Here is a 13,666-nt window from a genome sequence, read left to right as displayed (position 1 = left end):
AATTACTACTACAGCAGCTCAATCTGTGTGTGACTGCTATCAATCACCATCCATCTGCCAAAAAATGAAAAGAAAAATACAGAAGAAAAAAAACTAATAATATTCTTAATAAATCAATAAAAATACAAAGATTTAAAGCCATATTTTACCAATTAACCCTCAACACCTTTAATATATCGTTCCTGCGATTTATGGTCATTGAAAAAAAGTCTCAACTGAAATCGGTACGTTGGTTGGATTGGTATATTCTTTTAAACAAATTTTTATACATGAAAAGATAAAACATTTACTATTTTCCACTCACAAATTGCCCTACATAATATTTCATATACATATATACGGTCAAAATTATAGTAATTTTGTCGGGAAAAGAGATCCGGAAACTATGCGTCTTTGGTTATTGATCGATTATCTCCTTAGCAACTCTAGGCCAGTTTGTACAAATAAAAAAATTGCAAAGTAAAAAATAATAAAAACAGACGTTAATATTATTTTTATTACAAAATATGAATTTATAATTCACGTGGCATTATATCATTATCCAAAAAATACGATGAAACCAAAATTGTGCGAATTCTGGGGTCGGCTTTGCCGTCTCAGCCTTTGTAAAATTCGTATACCTAGACAGAACCGGCCTCGCGCTCTATCAAAAGTTCATCGCCAATTTTGCGGGTCTTTTGGAACCCCTCGTGTAAAACAAACAAGAGCCAGAACAGCTTGAAAGTGTCGTTTCTATGAATAATTCATTAACGTTTGTCTTCGTTACAATAAATCAAGAAAATACATAAACATTAAAACGCACATGTTCGATTCTATGTTTTCTTCCGACAGTCCATGTTTCGGAAATAATAGACGTTTCAAATACAAACATACGTTGATTGTTAGCAGTGATTCGAAAACTTTTTATATTGGACCATTTTTTAAATTAGAAATATTTTTAGCGATGAATAAATTTATTAAGATTCAATAATGTAAAGATTCTTTGGAATTATTTTGATATTTTGGCGACGGGTAACAATTAGACACACATTGAACCGTTGCAGTAGTATGTTTGTTGACGACAAATAATAGTTACATGTCGTTTACAAGTGTCAAATCGCGAGGCCCGCGCTTCCAGCGTGCGACTCGTCGGCGTCGAAAAATGAAGAGAGTCCTTTATGCCTGTGCCGCCAGGTTTTGGCCATAACAAAAATCTAAATGAATGTGAATAGGCCGCTACAATATTATAAACGTGTTGTTTTGCAGTGAAAAATTGTCTATAGTGTATTGGCCATTATAAAATAAATATATTTTGTAAAAGTGTGATGAATCTTGCAGGCCGGAAAAATGTTCAAGGGGGGTCGCAGGTTGGCCACTCGTGGTTTAATAGATATTATCTTAAATGATAAATTGTCGATGATTCTTCATGTAGTTACGAAAAAATCTCGCGTCATTACAAATCCAAATATTGATTAATTTGTTGATCGAGCTTGAATGGTTCATTTTGTCGATATCTAGTATTTATTATATCTATGGAGTATTCATTTCGAAAGAATTCATCTTCTTGTAAATGTCAAAAGATAGATCTCTAACTTTCTGCTAATTATGAATTTTAATTAAACTGTTAAGAAATACGCATTACTAAACATATTTGTAGGCTTTCTTGTTGGGTACCAATTAAAAAATATTTGATCTTACACAATTGTTTTACGTAAGTAAATTTACAATGTACATAGTGATATTTAGTGTAGTTTTTAATGTGTGTAACTGAATTATTAATTTGTAATTTTAATAAATCCACTACAATTTAACTGAAAGGTTATTCCATATTAAAACTGAAGTTATCAAGGAGTCATGAAATAAAACACATATATCACAGAATTATTGTTTATTAAATAAAAACACACGATGTTTATGAAATATTGAAATTTACTATATAATCTCTAGCTAAAACCGAGTGTTAACATAATTTTATATAAAGTATGCGCATACGCGTGCTCTTGAATCTATTGAAAACCGTCACCCGCGTACTCACAAATGCGTATTAAATCGCTGAAAACGACAATCGAGGTGCAGTTTTAGCGAAAGCGAAACAAAGCGGGGACACTTTGAAATCATTAAAAAAATATTCTTCTTTAGCATATTATACTTTAGAAACGCAAACTCCAAACTCCGTCATCGTTCGGCGAGCCTTTTTAAGACAAGGTATAGCGTACATAGGGTACTTCCACGTCGTTTCCGTCCTCGTCGTTGCAGCAAAGCTCGAACACGAGCGCTCTAACGTGGGGTTCCAGTTTGCGCTTGGACACTTTCATCACCACCTCGGACATGGTCAGTCCGAGTCGCTCTTGGCATTTGGCTTTTGCCATGAAAAACGAGTAGAGCATGCACACGCCCTGAGAGAGCATTGTGATCTCTAACTTGTGTTTGTTTTTAAAATAGTCCAAAAACTGTTGCATTGTGAGCTCGCCGGTGACTTCGAACCTGTCCCAGAGGGTCCACTCCTTATCATAATAGGAGAGTTTCGGGGCGGAGATAGGCTCCGAAAATCCGAAGAACGGAAGAGCCAAGTTAACGAATCCGTTCTTGTAAGACTCGATATTTTTAATTCCTTGAGCTAGCTTATACAGTTCTAGGCAGACGAGTCCGGCCACTACGGAGGTGGTCGTAGCAATGGCCGGAATGATCTTTCCAGCGATCAATTTCGACTGGTGACGGTCGGCGGCAGGTATGCTATAATTTGCAGCGCGCAAATTAGACGCGGCCACTATAAAGTCCATGTGGAAGTTGGTGTCGTCGTCTTTTTCGAACTCGAGAGGAGTGACTGTAAGACCCCTGGAGCAATCGAGGGACTTCAGGTCTTCGATAATGTCGCTGATTTGTTCTTCATCGGGATCGTCGTGGTTCTGTTGCAACTGATTGTCAGTGATGGCTATCTTGATACCGCTCACCGGTTTAAATTCGGGAACCTGAAACACGAATACAATTAGAATATTGTGAGATACGAATCCATATATATAAATGAAAGACAATAAACTCACTTTAATGTTAGAAATTAAATCGGCCACGTATTGTCTGTCCGTGGATCCTTGAATTCCGTAGACGTTAGCCATTAAGTTGCCACCCGCCAATACGTAATCGAGGTGCATGTCATCCTCTAAATCGAAAACTAAAGGTTTAGGACATCTCTTCGGTCCTGACCAGAACGGCTGACCGCTCGTAGTGTCGTGATCGGGTGGGAAATTAAACAGCAACTGCTTTATCTGATTGGCATACTGAACTTCCCAATGATTACGAGCCCAAGTTACACATTCTTCGAAAGTGTGCGGTCGATGCAACAGCGCTTTCTGTAAGTCATAGTTTCAAGTGAGCATCTCTTAGAATTTAATATTAACATTCCAATTCTAGTATTTTACCTTAACGGTAGCCAAAGTTTCATAGGCTTGGGCGCCCGGCGCCATATTGTTGAGGAAAGCTTGAGGGTTAGAGATGTACATCGCCGCACTCTCCGCTGCTTGCTTGAAAAGTCCTTCGAACTCGTCCCGAGCCCATTGCAAAGTATGTTCAATTGCGTTGGGGAAGTTTTTCAGAGTACAAATAGGAATAGTCTTTTCGGGCGGATCTTGAGAGGAGCTGTACGATTCTGTCATGAATGGAATCACAACCTACAAGTGATACAATCGAACGTTAACAATTAGAGCTAAATGGTAAATTATATTATTGTCAATTTTCTACCTGAGTGTTTCCTTTAGTTCCTAGCGTCCCGGATTCTAAGAGCGGTTTCCTGTAATAGACGCAACGTCTGTCCATGTAAACTCGAGCGTCGACATTGTCGAGAGCATTGGCGACTCCGTCGAGGGCATTGAAGAAATCGTCATCATAAAACGACTCAGTCTCGGGACCGACTCTATTGTTCTGCGACTCAATGTTAATTTCTGGATTCATGCGTTTCACCGCCTGAGAATCATACACGTAAATTAGTCCTATGAAAAAGATAGATTTATAAATAAAAATAACGCTTACAGCGCCTGCAGTCGAAGATTTGGGTTTCTGAACGTCGTGCGGGCGAAACAAGAACTGTCTATTCAGATTAGACTTTTCGATGAGATCCATATCAGTGACGTAGACGCGTCCGTTCTTACAACCGATGCCCATCATTGCAAAGTTTTTCAACAGTTCGCATCCTATGGCTCCGGCGCCTAAGAAAAATTATGAATCAACGTCGAAGAGAAAATACGCAGCAAAATTGATATGTATGTAAAAGATTATTACCAACGACAAAGTAGCGCAGATCGCCGAGAGTCTGTTGAAAACTCGATCCGAACACGGCAGTCTGCCCATCATATCTAGTTCCTTTGGGAGCGCATTCCTCTTCAGTCGGCCTGCGATCCGCGGGAAGGCACTCCAACGCATCGAAGTATAACCACTGTTTTATTGGGGTAAACTTACCCGAACAGGCTTTCAGAACCTCTTGAGCTACGATACCGCCAAAGATGGCATTCATCGGATTAAGATCTCCGGTGCACATCTGTAACAAAGATATGCCATGATTTTCTGGTTTTCATATATTTTATATTTTTTCAACATTGTAAATGTGCAGTTGAAAGTGAAGTTAATGATAACAGTAATTAGGATATATCTGTATAAAAGGTGTTGTTTTTCAGTTTATTTAATTAAAAAAAAAGAACGAGTTATAAATCATACAAAAATTTTCATGATAAATTTGCAATACAGTAAAAAAAACATATTTATTGGCGAAATTAAATAAACTTGTTATATTTATATTTGTTAATTGTTGTATTTTTGTTGTTGTATTAGACAAACTTTATACAACATATTAAATGTATATGAGATAAGAAGGGTTCTGTGATTATTGTGCAAACGAAAATTTCTATAACTAAAATTCTGATCATAATCAATATACACATGCACTTAACTCTCTTTTTATGCGACTCTTTTTGTACGATTTCCAAGTTATACGTTTTTTTTAATGCAATTTATTATTTTGAATACATAAATTTAGAAAAAATTTACAATTTTGGTTGTAGAATGATCGAGAAATACTCAAAGCTAATCCACAAACAACTGTTTGGATACTCACAGCAGACTTGGAGGTTTCTCTTGCAATTGTTTGCAATTTATTGCACAATATGGAAAATTATGGATGTTAGCACTTTCTTTGCGAGTTCTAAGAAACAATAAGAAACCATTCTTAAAGAGCATCATAACCTACAATGAGAAATGGATTCTCTATGATAACCAGAAAAGATCAGGATAACGATTAGACGGTAAAAAACTCTAAAATATGCTTCGTTCGTTCTTATTTTTGTATTGCTCACGAAAGCCCTCTTCTATTAGACATATTTGTACTGGTCTTGATTTACAAGATTTTTTTCACAGTATTCGCCATTTTTTAAGAGAGCATTTTTTCTAATCTATTAGATGTTACACTAGAACGACAAGCAAAACTCAACCACGAGGAAACAAGTCTTCGAAACCGACTTAGCAAAGTTGATTTGTATATGAAGCATTTGAACAAAAGATTTAGAGAACACTTCTTTCCTGGAAGAGTGGTTGATAAATCAGTTGTTAATTTCAAGGGAAAATTTGTAAATAATAAATAAATAAATGCAAATACATATATTAACACTATTTTTATTTTTGGAAACTTCTAATTTTTGAAAATCAGGTCACTATATACCTATTTTTAATGACACCTGTCAAATTGATGGGTTGATACCGGTAAACCTAATGTTATCTATCCCTAAAATATTTCATTTCAGTTAAATCATATCAGAATACATTTTCACAGGTAAATATATATATTTTTACCAGTGAAAATTTAATTTATCTACCGGGTGCTTTTAATTTAAACATTTATATACTTATCATTATTTGTTTACATGCATGTTACAGTTGGTGTGTATTTTTCAATGAAATTATATTTTCGCTGGTGAAATCCAAATACATTTGTACTGTTAAATATATATTACTACTAGTGAAAATATAATTTAACCGATAAGCGATAGTGAAATTATATGCTGCTCCAAATTTAGTCTATGAAACACAGTTTGACGGTTGCGAAACGTTCATTTGCTGTTTAAACCCAAACCCAACCTACACGAATATTACACTATTTTAAAAAAAAAAATTATAGCTATCCTTATCGATGTTATTACAGACTTCTATATGAGAGTATTGGTTAGTGTATTCAAACCGAATTTTGGTCAATAAGAAGAAGCAAAAATAATTATCATTTCTCAAAAGTTAAAAATTCACGGCAAAAGCAATAAAACCATCGCAGTGGGAAGGCGACCTTATTGTTTTTGATGTGGATTTTTGACTTCTGAGAAGAGATAATTGTTTCTTGCGCTCTCCTATTGGTCAAAATGCTTCGTTCGATACTCTATTGTAAATTGTAATATTGTTATAAAAGGTCTCGATTTTATTGTTTTTGATGTGGATTCTAATCAGGGATTCCCTTGAATTTGGTCAGAAAATTGCATGTCATTTAATGAAATGGAAATATTAAAAAACCGACCACTGACTGGCTGAAATGATGTCTATACATTATTTTCATACATATTTTTTTGATGACTTATAATTGTTTTTTTATCCATATTATTTTATTTTTTATATTTATGTTTATACATAGTATTTTATCCGTAATTTAATAAAGTTAAAATTTCATATTTTTACTTAAAACTTGGCCGTTTATTTGGGGCAAAATGTGTCCTGATTAAACGAAATCGACTGTACTTCATACAAGTCTATTGATGATTCTCTCTTAATTTTTTATTATTAATAAAAAAATGGGCAGATGGAGGGAAAGGTATCCTAGCAAAAATAATAAATTAAAACAATAAATATTTAACCGGTAGTATATGGCATACTATGTGTTTTCGTCGTTCATAATAAATTATTCAAAAGCGAAATCGATTATCACAACTAGCAACCTATGACGATAATTGCGCTATTATTGCTTAACCTTGAATATTTTTTTCTAAAGTTGCATTGTTTTATTGAAGCAATATCAAGATAAGTATGAATCGTTCAATTATTATTATAATCAGATAGAAAACGAACGTGAAAATAGATAGATATGAGTCATGAGTGGGTGTCAAAGTGAGACAGCAATATGTCGATGCGAGAGGGGGGGAGAGATAGAGAGAGATGGTGCTATGTGACATTGCACATTCGAAGCGAACAAAATAGGTTACCTTAGAGAAGACTTGGTAGAGATCTTTGTCCATGTCGACGTCGACTTTGTTCTCGGCGACGTAGGCTTCGACGATGCGCAGGAACTCGGCGGCGTCTCCGTCGCTGCCGGGACGCGGGAGCCGATCGTGCTGCTCTCGGAAGCGGTGCATGGCGAAGAAGGCTACGTGGAGCTGAGCGGGGCGTTCGAATTTACCGAAATCAGTGACGACGAACTCGGGTGCGGCGATCGAGTCCCTGAACGATCGGAACGAGTGCTTCTTGGGCATCTTGATCTGAGTGACGATGCCGCCGCCGGGCACGTAGTCGGAGAAGGCGGACGTGTCGCCGACGCTGAAGGCGTACGGGCCGAGGACCTTGACTTTACGGGGCTCGCAACCGTTGAGTTCAATCATGCCGCGTATCTGTACGAACGGAGAAGAACAATTAGTCTGCGTCGACGGGCGTTTTATCGGGAGGAGCTCACCTCGGAGAAGGTGACGTGGTCGCCGTCTTCGAAGCCGTGCCGCGAATCGTCCAAGCAGGTGACGACGCCGTCGCTGTCGCGGGTCACTCCGGCGACCATGGCGGAGACTGGGGGTTCACCGTTGGGATCGAGCACCACGAACTCGTCTCCGAAGTCGCAGAAGACTTGAGAGAAGAGTCCGCGAGTGTCGGCCGCGACGAAGGCGGCGCCGCACCTGCGGGCGGCCGCAGCCAGCTGGAGCTGGTCGCGAAGGCTGCGGCCGCAGGAGACGACGGCGCGGAAGTCGGCCACGACCTCGTCGCGCAGCTCCCCGACCACGCGGCGCACGCTCACGTGCGAGTTGAGGTCGGCCAGACAAGCGGCCGCGTGAGAGCGAGCCTCGCCGACGCTGGAGGGGTAGAAGCTCGAGCCCGGGGTGACGGCGTCGTCGTCGTGCAGCGTCACGGAGCGCACGCCCGCTAGGATGAGATTCTTAGCTACCTCGAGGCCGAGGCCCCCCAGGCCGGAGATGAGCACGTCGGCTCTGGCCATCCGCCGCATCGCATCGTGACCGAGCACGTAGAGCTGTCGCGAGTAGAGGCCCTCGTCTATGTCGGGCTCGTGCGCCGCGGCGCCGTTGTTCGCCTCGCTCGCCATCCGCGGAGAGCGCAGCCTGCGCTTCTTGGCCGGCGGGAGTTGGCGGGCGTCGCCGGGGGCAGCGCCGGACATGGGGCGGCGGCCGCCCGCTTCACCCGCTTCTCCCGGTGCGAGCGCGAGAGACCGGCCGGACGACCGAGACCGAGAGCGAGCGAGCGCCGGGTCGGAGTTGCCACACGCTCGAGCGGCTAACACGCGCACGAAATGCGACTAACCGCCCCCGACCGCTTACCGCCTATTTTACGCGACTTCGCTCATGAGGATACTCCTATTTTTATTTCACACTCACACACATACACCAAACTTATTTATTTGCCGTATTTAAGAATTAAATTTAAACTACCCGTTTAAGTCCGTTTTACTAAATATAGGACAATGTTAGCTTCTCAACATATAATTGCAATAAGACAAGTGTTTTAAATTTAATCCAAAATTTATTGCCATTAACATCTAAAAAATGTGGATCTATTCATTTAGAAAATATTGGCAATTGTTAACCCTTACTGTGCCAAATAAATCCGCGCGTTATGAGTGATTTTAAATCAGAATATTCATAAATATCGCTTTAATTATTTATAGTCGAAGTCAACATGTAATAATAATTTAAATTTAATTGCTGAAAATAGAAAAAATCAGCTGCCGAATAGACAACTTTAAACGGAGGCCCGAGAACTACTGGTCTACACCCGCATCAATCCCGGTCGATGATTCGCTCGCTTACGTGTAAGTGACGAAAACGAGTGAGAGATAAGAGTGACATGTATAATCGAGGTCATTACCGGGGGTTACAAGACTCTTAATATTTTTTAACATTAATTAATAAAAACGTATGTTTTTGCAACAAAATATATTAGACAACATGTTTCAATCTATATTTATACAACACATCAATAAATGGGAAAAACGTAATATAAATTAACGACGTCTTAGCCCCAACGGCCAGACGTTCTGCCTGTCAGACAGTACTGATGCAACATCGCATCATACAACCAGTCAAATATCGCTTCCCGCCGCGACAGACCGCTTTCTGTGTGGCCGAGCTTTTAACGTTAATAAAGGGTGAACATTTCTATCATTTTCGTTCAATGAACGAATTCTGCGAATTTCGGTCATAGTAGATAACGCCCATAAACATTATATTCAAAAATATGTTTCGAATACGTTAAAGCATTTTTTGTTGAGAAGAAGCGTCTCATTGTCTGGCATTAGGAAACAAAATAAAGGCGCATCAAGACATATTTTGGAGCGGCACTAGTCACTCAAGTATATTTAGAGAAAATACGATTAGCTGTGTTGCTCAAGTATACAAATTGTTTCATTCTAAGATATTTTAAATTTTCTTTGAGAAAGTATAAACGAATATTTCCAAATATTTGATCAATTATTCAAATATAGTTGAAAATCGGGCGAATAATTCTTTACAATATGTAATAGGGTTCTCAATCGAATATTCGATTGAGGACCCTATTTCAAATCAATCCCGAAAATATTTCTTAAATAGATACATATTTTTACCAGTGAAAATATAATTTATCTAGCAGGTGCTAGTAAAATTGTATGATTTCAACTTTTCCATTTTATGTTACAGTGAATATGTATTTTAATTAATATTTTTACCAGTGAAGTCCAAATACATTTTAACCAGTAGAGTTCGCGTGAATTTTAACTAGCGAAAATATAATTTAGTCGATAGGCGCTAGTGAAATTATATGTTGCTCTAAAATGTCTATAAAACTCAATTTGACAGTTGCGAAACTTCCATTTGCTGTCTAACCCATACTTAACCTAACGAAGATTCTAAAACAAATTGTGTTGAAATGACGTCCTAGATCACAGATTCGGTTTTCTTAGATTTTTCTAATTTTTCGTATGAATTATTGAGTCGTGTATAGTGACATCTATTGACTGTAAGCTGTAATAATAGTTTATAATTAAAAAAATGTATAACTCTATTTTAGACCTATATTAGTCTGAGGTCTCACTTATTTGTTAGTGTTGATCGTGTTTACTTGGTTGTAACGCATCGGGCCTGTTATGTCACAATGGAAGATTTACAATAAATAAAACAGCAAAAAAGTTAAAAAGTTTATTAATAAATAATTGAATAAATATACTATTATATGATCAAATCATTACCATTAAAACTTTATTTAAGTTATACATTATGTATATTTCCATTATCACAACTTAGTACATATTGTGCAGAATGTATTACAGTTTATATATTAATTAAAACGGTGGTCGCCCTTCAAACTGCAAATCAAACGTTAACGATACAAATTCGTTAAGAACGGGCCATTTGTAGGACTTTGACGACCAATAGATGGCGACAGCGAAAACGGCACAAGCAACGACCACCCAGCGAGGCACGCTTCTTTTTGGTGCTAATACTTGAATTTGCTTCTCCCTCCACCTTGACACCGAGTTCCATTCGGCCAGTTGCGAACGGAGTTGCCCCGTTTCCACCCTTGCCTCCCTTACATATAGATCCGACAGCTGGGAGTGAGTCGAGAGCAATTGGCTGTATCCTCTCAATCCTTGCAGCTCGATCTGGAGATATCGCAGCTCATCTTCGTTAGTCTCCCTCATATAAGAATCTATATTCGATCGATCTCGGCTATCGTCGATCGTGAAAGTCCCGCGTTCCATTCCATACGTCTCTTCGTTCGAAAACTCCGATTCTGGTATCTGTGACAACTCTTGCATTAGAGACACACCGTTAGCAAATGCTTCAAAACTATTTCCTTCATTAAAAATATCGACGGTACTATCTAGAATAGAAATTTAATTAAGATAGGCAAAATGTAAACTTAAATTCTTAAGGCTTACCTTCAAATAAATCTGGAACTTTATATTTATATTTGCACTGAAACGCTTCAGCATCAGCAACATAACTTTCTAAATCGTCTTCGATAGACTTTTTTGCACGAACGAGAGCTTCTATATTCATTTTCTGCTCCGACAGATCGTTGGCTTGTTTACCGTTTTCCTCTTGCAACAGTTGATTGCAGCTTTCAATTTCCTCAATTTTGTTCACCAAACCAGCTTTCTCCTGTTCCAGACGAGCTATTTTCCGGATTAGTTTTTGTTTCTGAAAGAAGAGCAAGAATATTTTTTATATAAAAAGAAATAGAAGCAAGAATTATCTATTACCTCTTCGTTAAAAGCTGCGATGGCATTAGCTAATCGGTCAATTTCTTTTTTAGTTTTATCCAAATCATTTTTCAGCGTTGTAACCTTTTTTTTAGCATTTTGAAGAGACTCAACCGCCTCTTCATAATCATTTTTGATGTTCCTCAAAGCAGAATTGTGGTTTTGTTCACTAATAATTAAAATATGTTTAGATACTAGTTAATTGATTTCATTTAATTAAAAACCTACCTAATAAGTTTATGTAAAAGTGTATCACGCTCTTTCGACAAAATGGAATATGATTCTTCATGTTGTCGAGTTATAACATCTATTTGGTTCTTTAATTTGTTAATATTGTGTTTTTTATTTGCTATATCATTGTTTAATTCTTCAATATGTTCTCTATAAGCTAAATTATGACGAATGCTTTAGTAAAAATCATATATAATCCGATTAGTATTACTTACCGTGACTGGAGATGCTTGAAACTGATGTATAATCATTCTTCAAATCAATGCTATACTCTGATACGTCTTCCAAGCAACTGAAATACAATAAAACAATACAATGAAATGTCAACATGTTATTCTGTTATAACTAAACAATATACAGACGAGGTTTCTTTAATGGATTTTAAATTTTTAGCCCATTTGCTAAGGGCAAACTTTAAATTGCTCTGTCCTACGTTTCCTTCGTATGAATTGCATTGGATTGATTCTTGCAACGATGAAAACTCAGGGCTAAAAGTAAAAATTATAGACATTTCCATATGAACGAGTTGCAAATCTGCATCTATATCGTACCTGTCTCGGCTAACGTAAGCCGATACCAATTCAATGACAAGTTTAGTAGAAATTGTACCATCTTTTTCATTTAAACTTTCAAAGATTCTTGAAACGACACATTCTATGTCTGAAAATGGAAAATGAAATAGATAGAACTATGGCTCTCATATTATATATTTAAGAAATAACAAACCGCTTTCGGTGAGCTCCATCTATAGTTTTTTTAAAAAGCAATCACTATGTCAAAATTAAACGCTTCATAACAATAAGACGACAGGTAAATATTAGATACTTGATGCATTATTAATTAGCAAATTACTGAATCGTTGTATAATATACAACACTTCATAGCACATAAACGATTAAACATTTAATAAAGCAAAAAGCATACAATAAGATTATTTTTACTTACAATATTTCTAATAATTTGCACAATTATTTGATTTTCAACATATCACTGAATTATATTTTTTCAAATGGATGAAAATGTTGCCAGAATAAAATAAATAAATGACAGTAATATCTTTATTATTAATTTTAAATAAAAATATTTGTAAAATGACTAAAATGGTAAATCTAACAATTGTTTTTTAGAAATATATAAATCATAAGTTTTATTATTCGATAAATAACTTTATAAAAGTGTTTTGTAAATTTTTATTTCTTAAAAAAAAATCGACTTTTGATTCCAATATAAGTATTTTATAAAACTGCTAATATAATTCTAAAAAATATATAAAAATAATAGCACATTTATTTATTACTTAATTCCATTTATATGTATTTAAAACAGCACATAAAAATAAAAAAAATACGTTGTACTGAAAGAAAATTAAAAAGTACGTTTATATGTGCAGTTTGATATTTTTAAACATATTTAGTGAAACTGCATTATGTTTATCAAAAGTCTTAGTTTTTAATTATTTCATTCATAATGTTGTGGAGGTTCATATGTTGGCACTATGGAGTTGGCAGCATTGCGGAGGCGAGGAGAGTTATTCGCTTGGCGATGTGACTTCTCACAATCGGCGCGATAAGGATGCACAGGACAGGGCTGAAGGATAGGCAATACAAACGGTTGCCTGGGGTGCTAAAGCCTGTAGGGCGCCGTAATACCAAATAAAGGCGCAATATTCACTTAAAAATGGTCAAGTAATATTGATAAAAAATATACAATATTATAAGATTATTTGCCGATCACATATGCGCTGATCTAAACATCCTGGGGCAGCATATAACTTAGGGACAGCCCCAAGGATGCATTTAAAATTTAAATAAAAATTCAGATAAATATGTAACAATATAATGTTTACATTTAAAAAATCAATGTAATGGCATTAAAATATAAGTAAATTGTGTTAAAATCAAAAGTTCCTAAGTCTAAGCAAAAAATAAATTAACAATAAGATGCGATTGAAAGTAAAAGAAATAGAAAAGATCTTTATAGTTA

General features: G+C 36.7%; 2 protein-coding genes across 2 annotated transcripts; both read right to left on the bottom strand.

The window, feature by feature from the left end:
• Positions 1-1,852: 1,852 nt before the first annotated feature.
• Uba1 (ubiquitin-like activating enzyme 1) lies at positions 1,853-8,464 on the bottom strand. Its single transcript, XM_088191684.1, has 8 exons — positions 7,664-8,464; positions 7,200-7,601; positions 4,252-4,507; positions 4,003-4,178; positions 3,715-3,936; positions 3,396-3,644; positions 3,021-3,326; positions 1,853-2,948 (listed from the first exon to the last, which is right to left on the bottom strand). The coding sequence occupies exons 1-8, from the start codon at positions 8,369-8,371 to the stop codon at positions 2,175-2,177; spliced, it is 3,093 nt and encodes a 1,030-aa protein (XP_088047810.1). The 5' UTR covers positions 8,372-8,464; the 3' UTR covers positions 1,853-2,174.
• Positions 8,465-10,476: 2,012 nt separating this feature from the next.
• Positions 10,477-11,598, bottom strand: LOC148232536 (uncharacterized). The gene is made up of 3 exons (XM_088193171.1): positions 11,453-11,598; positions 11,129-11,390; positions 10,477-11,070 (listed from the first exon to the last, which is right to left on the bottom strand). Exons 2-3 carry the CDS (start codon positions 11,247-11,249, stop codon positions 10,529-10,531), a joined length of 663 nt encoding a protein of 220 aa, XP_088049297.1. The 5' UTR covers positions 11,250-11,390; positions 11,453-11,598; the 3' UTR covers positions 10,477-10,528.
• Between the last annotated feature and the right edge of the window lie 2,068 nt (positions 11,599-13,666).

The sequence above is a fragment of the Plectrocnemia conspersa genome, unplaced genomic scaffold, assembly GCF_051122295.1.
Source record: "Plectrocnemia conspersa isolate PC_06_02 unplaced genomic scaffold, ASM5112229v1 ptg000009l, whole genome shotgun sequence".
Taxonomy (NCBI): domain Eukaryota; kingdom Metazoa; phylum Arthropoda; class Insecta; order Trichoptera; family Polycentropodidae; genus Plectrocnemia; species Plectrocnemia conspersa.
The sequence above is the reverse complement of the archived record's forward strand: the minus strand, read 5'-3'. Positions and strand labels throughout refer to the sequence as shown.

Bases quoted from the DNA above. Each gene is read 5' to 3' on its own strand.
- LOC148232536 (XM_088193171.1), bottom strand. From the start codon at position 11,249: ATGAATATAGAAGCTCTCGTTCGTGCAAAAAAGTCTATCGAAGACGAT. The intron at 11,071-11,128 runs GTAAGCCTTAAG...TTTCTATTCTAG, and splicing joins AGTTCCAGATTTATTTGAAG to ATAGTACCGTCGATATTTTT.
- Uba1 (XM_088191684.1), bottom strand. From the start codon at position 8,371: ATGTCCGGCGCTGCCCCCGGCGACGCCCGCCAACTCCCGCCGGCCAAG. The intron at 3,645-3,714 runs GTAGAAAATTGA...TATCACTTGTAG, and splicing joins GAACTAAAGGAAACACTCAG to GTTGTGATTCCATTCATGAC. The intron at 3,327-3,395 runs GTAAAATACTAG...TATGACTTACAG, and splicing joins AAACTTTGGCTACCGTTAAG to AAAGCGCTGTTGCATCGACC.